We start from the raw sequence: 11,314 nt of genomic DNA on the forward strand, positions 1-11,314 counted from the left end.
TGTGTGTGTGTGTGTGTGTGTGTGTGTGTGTGTGTGTGTGTGTGTGTGTGTACACCAATGCAGAAGCCAGAGGTCAACATCAGATGTCTTCTTCGGTCACTCTCAGTTTTTGAGACAGGGTCTGTCCTTGAACCTGCAGCTCACTGACTAGACTGGCTGACCAGTGAGCCCCTGGGAGCCCCTGGGATCCTCATGCCTCTGTCTGCCACCACTACAGTGGGATCCATGACAGTGTGTGGATGCTGGAGATCCAAACTCAGATCCTCGTGCTTGCTCAGCAAGAACTTTCCCCACTAAGCCAGCGCTGCAGCCCCATTTCCTATTTTCACTGGAGGTTTTCTGCTCAACTCGGGCAGTGAGTCAGTTGTGTCTTAAACACTTCTCTGGGTGGACGTGGAGGGCTGTGCTTGTAAACCCAGCGCTCGGAAATAGAGGCAGAAGGACCAGGACTTCGGCACTGCCTAAGCTCTGTAGTAATTTCAAGGCCTGTCTGTGTTGCTTGAGACCACGTCTCAAAACCAAAACAGACAATCCTACAGTCTGACACTTGTTAGCATGCGTCTTGCTTCTTTGCCTCTTTGCTGTGAAGCATGTAGGGTCCTCAGCCTCTCATGGCCTCAGCACTCTTGTCTGTGGCATGCCAGGCAGGCCAAGGAAATGGCTGGCAGCATTCACTCCATGTCTCACACAGACAGAAGAGCCAACTATCTCAGCAGAATTTACAACACTTTTCCCCCTAGTGACTCTGGCCTTGCACACAGGCCATGATCCAGTTCCCTTGATATAAAATTACCTTAAGACAACAGTAACCTGATTAGGCTAGGGATGGCTCAGTGGGCAAAGTACTTGCTATGCAAACATAAAGACCCGAGTTTGAATTCCTAGCACCCATCTGTAATACCAGAACTGGAGGAAAGAGGCAGGTGGATCTCTGGGCCTCGATGGCCAGTCAGTCTAGTGGGAACAGTGAGTTCCAAGTTCCGTGAGAGTGAGAGACTGGGGGAGAGTGATTGAGGAAGACACCTGATGCACATCTGCATGCAGGCAAGTGTGCACACATACACACACATGCACATGCACACACATACACGCACACAGCTGAATAAGGGAATGACTGGGACTTGGATAGATATTGCCAAATAATACAAGTAGAGCCCTGGATGCACGATTAGCTTAGACCTTAACATGAAGGAATGGGAGAAAAGCAAGGCTTCGGAGTTAGACCAAACCTGGGCTGTGACATTGGGCGCTTATCTAGCTCTTTGAGGTCCGAGCTCTGATGATTAGGTCTGTTCCACACTGCTCTTCTGAGGGTGCTGTGGGACACTATGCTCGGATGACTTAAAACAATGCCATGTGACAAGACTGAGCTGGTTGTCGCTATGCCTACCAGCAAGCAAGGAGGCCAGGATGGGACCAGGATGGGTTTGCTGGTTCAGCTGATGTCAGGGCAGCTGGCATGAGGCACAATGGTCATTAGAGCGCCTAGATTTGGGGCATCGAGGAGTTTGCTTTTCATTGTTCAATGCCTCTGACCTCTGTAAGCCAGGGCAGAGGCAATATGCTAATCGAACCTGATCCTGGTTTTATGAATGAGGCCACCACAGCCTGTCAGTTGACAGAGCCAGATCTCAAAGCCAAGTCCAAAGTCTGGGTCCTGGCTCTGTACGTCTATGCTGTCTCCTAGACAGGAGTGTCATTGGGTAGGGGCCTTTCAAGGCTGAGTCACCCAGACCCCACCCCGTCCTCTCCTTCATCCTGGTCATCTGGCCCTCCCTCCTTGCTGCACCTAACTGTGGGAGGGAGTGTTTGGTTCACCCACATGTCCCTGCAGGTTCCTGGGTAGGGCCAACTTTTCCTGTCACCTTCCAGGCTCCACCCTCATAGGGAATCAACTGTCTCACGCTTCCTGGATTCTGGCTCACCCTCATAGGCACCTATGGGTCCTTTCCAGCCTCAGGGTCCATTCTAATCTGGCAGCTCTCCCTGTCACCAGCCTGCTTTGGCTTTCTGGGCCTGCACGATGGGAAAGGTCAGGTAAGGAAAGTGGGGTCTCTGAGCTTTGGCTGGCCTGTGAACATCCCTGGTATAAACCTTCAGCCCTGTCACCTACAGTGACTAGGATAATGATCTTCAGCTAGGCCCAAAACCCAGCCCGCTGTCCACCCACCGAAACGGGGCATTCCTCAGCCTTTTCCTTCATAATGGAAGCTGGGTCAAGCCTAACAGCTGGCAGGTAACAACAAATGGTGCTAATCTAAAGCAGGAAAGGCCAGGTGTGGTGGCACACACTGGTATCTCAGAACCCAAGGGGTTGGGGAAGGAGGATCATGAGTTCAAGGTCGTCCTTGGCTACTTCGCAAGACTCTTGTCCAATACTTTCAGGTGTCTTTTTATTTGACATGGTCTGGAAGGCTAGTAGCTTACAGCATTTGCAGGTGAGGAGATGGGCTTGAGATCCTGAGTTACATGGTGGGCGGAGGTGTCCGTAAAGATGCATTACATTTGTTTGTTTATGCTGCATCTGTTTAGTTATGCAATTATGTAAAGCTGGTGTTGCTGTTTTACCTTGTCTGCCAAAGGCACCTGATTGGTCTAATAAAAAGCTGAACTACCAATAGCCAGGCAGTAGAGGGAGAGGCAGGGCTGGCAGACAGAATAAGGAGGAGGAGGAATCTAGGCTGGAAAAGAGAGGATGAGGAAAAGAATGAGAGCAAAAGAGAGGGAGACACAGGGTCAGCCCGACAGACACCGAGGAAGCAGGAAAGGAGGACATATACAATGAAAGAAAGGTAAAAAGCCTCAAGGCAAAACAGATGATGAGAAACAGCTTAATATAAGTTATAAGAGCTAGCATAAGATAAGGTCAAGCATTCATAATTGATAAGAAGTCTCCATGTCTTGATTTGGTTGCTGATTGCTGGTACAAGAAAGCCTGCTATAGGGAGGTAAGAGTCAGTAGGGCCTAGATTGAGCTGGGGATACTGTTGAATCTCTGAGGACTGAACAAGGTAGGTGAGCACGGCACGGTGGTCCAAAGCCGTAATTCTAGCTCTCAAAGGCTGAGGTGGGAGGACTGCAAGTGAGTTCCAGGCTAACTTAGAACTAAAGTGGAGACCTAGGAGACCCAGTCTTTAAAAAGAGGGTTAAGGCCCAGGTGGTGGTGGCGCATGCCTTTAATCTCAGCACTTGGGAGGCAGAGGCAAATGGATCTCTTGAGTTTCAGTCCAGCCTGGTCTGTAGAGCAAGTTCTAGGACAGCCAAGGCTACAAAGAAACCCTGTCTCGAAAAACAAAAACCAACCAACCAACAAACAAAAAGGGTTAGGGAGTGGAGAGATGACCCATGTGCTGGTCAGTTTTTATCAACTTGACACGGAGTCACTTGGGAAGTAGGAACCTTACTTGAAGAATGGCCTCCATCAGATCAGCCTGTGGATGTAGCTGTGTGGGCATTTTCTTGATTAATGATTGATGTGGAAGGGCCCTGCCCATTGTGGGCTATGCCAACTCCTGGACAGGCAGTCCTGAGTTATACTTATGGGCAAACTCCTGACTTCTGCTTAATTTTCTCCCTCCAAATTCTTTATAGCCTGACTTCATTCGAAGGTGTGTTATGACCTGAGAGATGAAATAAACCCTTTCCTTCTCCAAGTTGCTTTTGGTCAATGTTTTATTACAACAGAAAAAAAACCTAGGACAACCTGAATTCAATTCCCAGTACCCACATCAAGTGGCTTACAGTCATTCTGTAATCTAACTCCAGGGGATCTGATACCACCTTTGACCTCAAGGACACTGCCTCTGCAGACAAATTACATGCACATGCACATAATTAAAAATAAATATTCTAAAAGGAGCTGTGGACAGGGGTGACCTAGTGTGACCTCGAGACAGGCAGGCTGAAGACACAGGCCCCCATTCCCTCCACAAGGGACCACTGGTGAAGGGAGCCTATCAGAGCCAAGCAAAGCTCAGCGTAGCCCAGTAAGTGCAGTGATGTTATCAAGTGCGGTCTGTGGCAGCCTGAGCACTGCTGGCTGAAACAGAATTTGCCTGGACCAATGCTTTACCTAGCCATCTACCATGGCCGGCACCTACCAACTACACCTTACAAACTACCACAAAAAGCATAACATCCAGGAAGCAGAAGCTGTGAGTACTGGGCCAAAGCTAGGCAAGGGCCCCCTGAAGGCCTTGGGTCCTCAAGCCTGTGGGGACTGGCATAACAGGCAGAGCTGCTGGTCCATACCTTGTGCAAGGGCAAGACAGGTGGAGATGCACCAGCATCCCCGTTACTTGTAGGCCTGGGACCCACGGTTCCCATAAGGGTTGTGGCTTAGGTCCCAATTCCAAGTTCAAGGTGCCACGCTAGGCACCGCTATCCCTGTGTGATTTTGCTTTGGTGAAAATAGTACTCCTCAGAGGAACCTTGAGGCTCCCCCAGAAACAGGCTGAGTGAGAACCCCCTCTTGTTACTCTAGGCACTTCCGGGTGATGTCTGTGGGAGGCCTGGCCAGCTGCTGCCCAGGGGTACAGAGCAGCTATGCAAGTGGCCAGGTCACAACTACCTGTCGGCCCACCCACCTTCCTGGTTCCCAATGGGCTTCCCTAAAATTGAGACGGATGGGGCCCTGCACAGCACAATCTAGCCTTCCCCTCTGGGGCAATATGTGGTGAACAGAAGCAGGCTCTGCTGTGGGTGGGGCCTTTGTACTTGCCCGGTAAGCCTTTTCCCCATCTTTCTTGGTCAGTTCATCTCTTTCCTGGTCAGGTGTTATTCCAAGGACTCTTGGATGACCTTCCTGACATCTTCCAGTGCCACCACCACCAGCACTGCTAGTTTTCCTCTAAGCCCTGCCCCTTTTTGGAGTACCATTCCTTTATATGTATGTGGTACAGAACCTTCTTCCCTTCAATTCTGCGTCCTTAGGGGTTACAAGAGCATTTGAAATGTGTGAAATGTGTTCATTATTCCTCACTATATAGCTCAGGCTGACCTTGAACTCTCAGTCTTCCCAGACTCCACCATAGTGTTTGTCATCTGGACCTCCAAACATCCTTCCCTGTGCAGAGATTAGGTACCTACTACATACCATGGTTCTGTGCTAAGTGGACACTCCAAAGAAGAGGCACGGCTGTCCATTTCATGACCAACTCCTAAGGTCAAAGAGAGCTCACAGGATGAGGGGAAGCCCAGGAATGCATTTTCACAGGTTTTCTCCCTCTTCTTTCCCTCCCCAACTCTTTCAAGAATCTCTGCTGGGTGGAGGGGAACTCAGGAAGAACAGAAGCAGAGGCAGGTGGGTTTCTAGTTCGAGACCACCCTCATCTACAGAGTGAGTTCCAGGCAGCTAGAGCTACACACAGGAAACCCTGTCTCCAAAAAAAACAAAGGGAAAGAAAGGAACGAAGGAAGGAAGGAAACAAACTCATTTTACTGAGAACAGGACAGTCATACTGTCCAAGGCCTGGCTGCCACTTTGAGCTTCCTGCACCTGAGCCTTTTCTTCCACCTCAGGAAAACAAGAGCACAGATGCCAGCTGTATTGGCTTTTAGGCTGGCCTCACACCTGTGTGTGTGTGCGTGCGCTCTCAGCCCTGCTCCTTTCCCCACTTACCCGCCCCACACTCCACCTGGCCCCCTGCTTGCTCCCTCCTCTCACTTTTCATTCTTCTGCACTGACGTAAGCACTGCTGAATCATGAGGCTGAGGTTTGAGGGCCAGATAGAGAACCTGCACCCCAGGGAAGCCACAGCGCGACAGACACACAGACACTGGAGTGCAGCTCCCAGGGGCTTTTAGGTCACCTTCCGTATGTCAAGATGGATTTTTTTCAAATGACTCATAAAGGGAAGAAGGGGCCAGCTCTGGGGAGTGTGAGGGATGGCAGTCTTTATTCCTAGCCGTTCTGCCTCAGGCTTTCACCAAGCAATGGGTCTGTGATTTAGACTTCTGTGATGAACACAGAACTTGTCAACGTTTTTCAGACCAGGAAATCCCCCTGGCATGCTGTAAAATTACCTGCCTTCAACCTATGCTTGAAGGAGGGCCTGGTCCCTGCCTGTAAAATCGGGATGCCAACAGTACCACAGTACCAATCAAAAGGCCCAGGTGAAGGCCAACTGGTCCTTGCCAGTGTGGGAGCTCCTCTTTGCCTGCTGGCCTATTTCCCCAGGGTAGGAGCTTGACTCCAGGCCGGGCTGAGTATTAAGCAGGGCATTCGCAGCTACCACCCCCCACACCTCTATCTAGGGGGTCTGCAAGATGTCACTAGTGTTGCCACCTGGTCTCTGCCCTGCAAGGGTAGGACCTCCATAACTCAGACAGCAGCATGGGGCTAAAAAGAAGAAAGAGGACAAATATGGCCTCCATCCTCCCAGCCCACTCCCTGAAGGACTGGCCACCTTGTCCTGGAGGACGTTGGCCCTTTAAAACCACAGAGCAAGCCTGGGCCAGGCCAGTGTGCCCAGAGCAGCTGATTCCTCTCACTGAACACTAGGAAAGCCACTAGAAGCACGTCTTAGGCTGCAGGAGTCATGACAACTCCCGAAGATGAAGTGGGACATGCTTAGCCCCAAACTCAGCTGTGACTCAGTACCCACCAGTTACTATCCAGATCACCTGTCTCAAAGCCAGGGGTCCTGGGTCCTTTCTGGTGCCCCACAAGTGTCCTGAAACAGCCCTTCCACCTGGACGCCTGCCACCAGTGTCTCACAGAGCTGGGCCTTTCAGAGAGGCAAAGGGAATTGCCCCAGCCACCAGCAGCACCAGGGCCCCTGCCACCACAGACCGCAAAGCAGCTTTCTGGCTCCAAAAAAGTACACAAGGCAGAGCAGGGTGGGAAGCAACAGCCAAGCCAGCTCGGCTCATCATCCCCTCTGACTGCAGAACTCGCCACTCCTTCCAAAAACTCGGTGAGCCCTGGCCGCTCTGCCCCACCCTCTTCCTGGAAGTAGTTGTGGTCAGAGGAGCAAAGAAGTTTCCTCTCTGTCATCCTTTTCAAATGATGCTGGGTGGGCAGCCAAAAGGGCCCACCTCCACCAGGAGAGGTCTGGCACAATGACCTGTCGCTCGGCTTTCTCTGTAAACTGGGAACAAGGCAATACTAAGTGTCAGGGGCTGTTGGATTCGCTCAAGCCGGGGTGGCAGAGACCAGGCACGGATAACCAGGAGAGCTCAGACTGGAGCCGCCATCTTTCCAAACACAAACCAAAAGTAGCCTGGCAGTTTGGTCCCCAGTGCTGTGGGTGGAGCTGTGTCCGCTGCCCAAATCCCCAACCACTTCAAGAAAGTCAATCTGCATACCCCTGTCCCCAACCCAGGACGTTTGGCCAAAACATACGCTCCAGAAATCTTTTTTTTTCTTTAAAAAAAAAACTTTCATAATAAAGTTTATTACCTAAACTGACTGTAAAAATATAAAATAGGGTATTCTGCACAGCAGAAAAATGAAGCCAGAGACCCTCCCCCACCCCTGGTTTGTGCAAAGATACTGGGAATATGTAAACATGGAGAGGTAGGAGTGGAGTTCAGGTCCTGGCCCCAGACACAAGCTGCTACAACCAGGGGACCCGGAGGGAGCACCAGGAGGGGAAGACCCTCGAGAGGCGGGATGGGGTCTCCGGCCAGAAGCCAGAGGCACCTCGCCCTCCACACCCACTCCCTCCGACCCAGGCGGGGAGGGCTCCCACGTGGTTCCAGGAAAATAATAATAATTAATAATAAGAAATAATAAGGCGTCCCCACTTAATGCTGCGGGCACGGCAGCGGCCGGTCAGATCTGGAAGGGGAAGGAACTCAGGTAGTCGCGGAGTACCGGGTTAAGAGGGATGCGCGCCAGGTTCTCGCGGCCCACGGCGGCCACGATGCGCTGTCGACACAGCTCCTGCAGCGGCCGCACGCGACGCTGGCGCAACGGGGCCCCCAACATGCGGCCCGGCGCCGCCACGTAGTGCTCCAGCAGCTCGAAGAGGCAGTCGAAGGTCTCGCGGCTGCCGTCCAGGTGGAAGCGGCCGGCCTGGAAGTGCACGCGGATGCTCATGGGGCCCGAAGCCATCTTCACGCTGAGCGCGAAGAAGCAGTTCCGTTGGCGACTGTCGCGCACCAGGAAGGTGCCCACGGGCTCGGCACGCAGCCGTTCGTGCGCCCCGTGCACACTTAGGGGTCCCCAGTAGAAGCCACAAGCGTCCAGGAGCGCGCTGGTCCGCGTAATTCGTCTGTAATCGGAGTGGGAGCGGAACGTGCGAAAGTGAGTGTCGCCAGGGGCCGGGGCCGGGACCGCAGGGCAGGGCCGCGGACGTGCGGGGGCCGCCGGCGAGGATGAAGATGAGGATGAGGAGGACTCTGGCCGCCGTCGGGACTCTGCTGCCGGGGAGATCGCATTGTCTGCTGCCACCTGGTTACGTGCCACCATCCTACACGAGGGGCCAGCCGGAGGGGTGGGCCATAGCGTCCGGGGCTGCGCTGATGGGGGAAGACAGAGGCAGTGAGCCCGGCGTCCGGGTGGCGCTGGCCGGCCAGCGGACCCCAAGGACCGAGGGCGGAGCGCAGAATCCGCCCGGAGGCTCTGAGCCTCGGTGGGCTCATCTGCGAAGTAGGCCGTTCCCGTACGTGGAACCCCTCCAGGCTGGCGGTGGAGCCCGGCCTCCCCGCGCGCGTGGAGAAGGGGGCGTGGAGAGGGGCCCGACTCCCGGCCGTCCCCGCTGGTGGCTCGCCGCCCAGCGGCTGCCGCCTGCTGGCCACGCCGGGGACTGGAACCCGGGCGGGCGATCTGGGCTCAGGGCCGAAGAGGCGGCGCTGCCGGCACCCCGCGAGCGCGGGGGTCCGCCTGAACGAGCCGGTGGGGCGGGTGGGCACCAGAGACGAGGCATCCACGACCCCACCACGCAGTCTACAAGGCCAGTCTTGCGGGGCTCTGTTCCCCTTCCTCCCATCCCCGCCCGCCTCCTCCTCCGCCGCTGCTCCGGCTCACCTGGCGGCGGGACGCGGGGCGCCGCGGCTGAGGGATCCGGGGCGGCTGTCGCGCATGCTCCGGGGCCTGGAGCCCTGCAGCTGCCACGGCCGCAGCTCGCTCTGCTGCTGCCCGCCCCTGCATCAGGCTCTTAAACCAGGGAGGCCCCACCCACCGGTCCCACCCACCGCCGCTTTCGGTTTCTCTTTCCAGCGAGTCCTCGGTCTTCTCCAGCGTCTCTCCCTGTAGTCTGTTTCCTAGCTGGGTCTTGCCTCGCACCTGCCCTGATTGGGGACCTCTGCGTCCTGGGGTTCTGGCTCCGCCCCGAACCTTCTGGTCTGTGTCTGGAATAGCCACCTTAAGACCTGGTGCCCGCTCTTTTGCTCTGGCCACCTTCGCCCCACATCCCTGCAGCCGGCCGGGTGGGATGCTCGTGCGGCGTTAACACGCCTCCTCTCCTCCCGGTGTCTGCGACCTTCTGGTCTGGGCTCCGCCTCGCCTGGAGCCTGCGCCCCCCTAAGAAGCTCCTCCCTGCCAGGGTCCTTACCGCCCAGGACCCGAAAGCCTTGGCAATTTCGTCCTGTCTTGGAGCCCGGGAGCCAGTCGAGCCCGGCGGGGCCACCGCCCTCCCCTGGAGCCTCGGAGCCCGACTCGCAGGCCCCTCCCGTCGGCCACCCAGCCTGGCCTTGGCTTGGGCTTCCCAGGAAGCGGTGGCCTGACCGCAGAGGCTTCAAAGGAAGCCTAAGGCGGTGCGGGAGGGGCGCCCCCTCTCCCGGCCGAGTTCCTCGGAAACCGGGTGGGGTTGGGCTGGGTCCCCAGCGGCCTGGACTCACACTCCCTGCACTCCCACTACAGCTGGAGAAACTGAGGCCCGGGGCGGGGCTGTGATTCACAATGGCTGGGCACCTCCATACGAACCCAGTAGGGAAAAAATAAGGCTTTTTCAGCTGTAACCCCAAAACTCTGCCTCCCCACCCTCTCGCCTCAACCTTACAGAACGCTCTTAAGACGCTAGCAAGCATGCCTGCACAAGGGCTCCCGTGCTCCATGTACACCTTGGGATCGAGGTGGTCAGACCTATCATTAGGACACTGTGTGGTTTCGTGATTCAGTTTGTCCTGGAAGGCCATGAGTAGGTGCCTGGCTGGTGGTGATGTTTATGAATGAAGGCGGATGAAGAGGTTCGCATGCAAACTTCTCTGTGTTGTACACTGCCCTCTACAGGCTTCTCTCGGATATCTGCTAGTCTACTGGTCTGCCCCTCTGGGGCCAGGTCTTCTGGTCTCCCTCAGTTTCCCCAGGTTGAGCCCAGAGCACCACATTTCATCCTAAGCACAGCTAACTGTCCTTGTCTTGAGCTCCTTGAAGCTGTGTGACTGGGGCTGGTAGTGTCACTGGTGAAACATCTATGGAGGGATAGGAAAGAAAATGCTGAGCTGGGCTGGGCTGGGCTGGGGCAGCTGTGGTTGGCCCACACCCTTGGTAGGTGATGGGGTAACATAGGTAACATAGTGGGTAAAGCCTGGTCTTAGGTCCCAGATTCTCCTCCACTCAGCATCTTCTAGCCATGCCCTCTGCTGCTGTGCTGGGCATTGCACTGCCTCTCTCTGCTCTGAGAGTGCCTTCAGGAGGTGTGTTAGAGCCACCACAGGCTCATGGCCTTGAGTGTCTCATATAGCCCAGGCTAGCCTCAAACTTGCTACGTGGTCAAGGTTGGCCTTGAACTTCTGATCCTCTAGCTCTAGCTCCAGGTCTTGGGATTACAGGCAGACATCACCAGGATTGGTTTATGCAGGGCTGGGAACTGAACGCAGGACCTTGTGCATGATGGACAAGCACTCTGCCCACTGGTCAACATCATCTGCCCCAGTTGTTATTCTTGTCTTTGTAGTTCTGGAAGTTAAACCTAAGGTCATAGGCAAATTCTCTACCAACGGAATTCCATTCCCAGCCTACTGTGCTCCTTTTGGAAACCTCAGCCCAGGAAGTACAGACTAGAGCAGGCAAAGTTGAAGGGGGAGGGGAGAGTCTCTGGTACTTAGACTCCAGGAGGGCTGGAGCCGAGGTGGGTAGGCATGCCAGAGGGTGGCAAGACTGGGATGACTCCTCCAGTCTCCTTGGCAGGCCTGTGCAGAAGGAACCCTATAAACAGCAGATGGCCTTAGGCCTCTTACCACCCCCACTCACATTGGCAACTCCAGCAACTGCTCATGAGAGCTACCCTCATTCCCTCAGTCAGAGGGCTTATCCCCTCACCCCTGCCCTGGCTTGCTTCTCCATACTTCCACTTCCTTTGCGGTGACCTATTGGCTTAGGCTGACTACATGCTTAGCACTTCCCAATCTTAATTCCTGGGCCCAG

General features: G+C 54.8%; 1 protein-coding gene across 1 annotated transcript; it reads right to left on the bottom strand.

Annotated features, from left to right (window-relative positions):
• Positions 1 to 7,364: 7,364 nt before the first annotated feature.
• Positions 7,365 to 9,386, bottom strand: Socs1 (suppressor of cytokine signaling 1). The gene is made up of 2 exons (XM_005349309.2): positions 8,975 to 9,386; positions 7,365 to 8,466 (listed from the first exon to the last, which is right to left on the bottom strand). Exon 2 carries the CDS (start codon positions 8,414 to 8,416, stop codon positions 7,778 to 7,780), a length of 639 nt encoding a protein of 212 aa, XP_005349366.1. The 5' UTR covers positions 8,417 to 8,466; positions 8,975 to 9,386; the 3' UTR covers positions 7,365 to 7,777.
• Between the last annotated feature and the right edge of the window lie 1,928 nt (positions 9,387 to 11,314).

Source organism: Microtus ochrogaster, chromosome 7 (assembly GCF_000317375.1).
Source record: "Microtus ochrogaster isolate Prairie Vole_2 chromosome 7, MicOch1.0, whole genome shotgun sequence".
NCBI classification, from domain to species: Eukaryota; Metazoa; Chordata; class Mammalia; order Rodentia; family Cricetidae; genus Microtus; species Microtus ochrogaster.

Coding starts and splice junctions, on each gene's coding strand:
- Socs1 (XM_005349309.2), bottom strand. CDS start 8,416: ATGGTGGCACGTAACCAGGTGGCAGCAGACAATGCGATCTCCCCGGCA.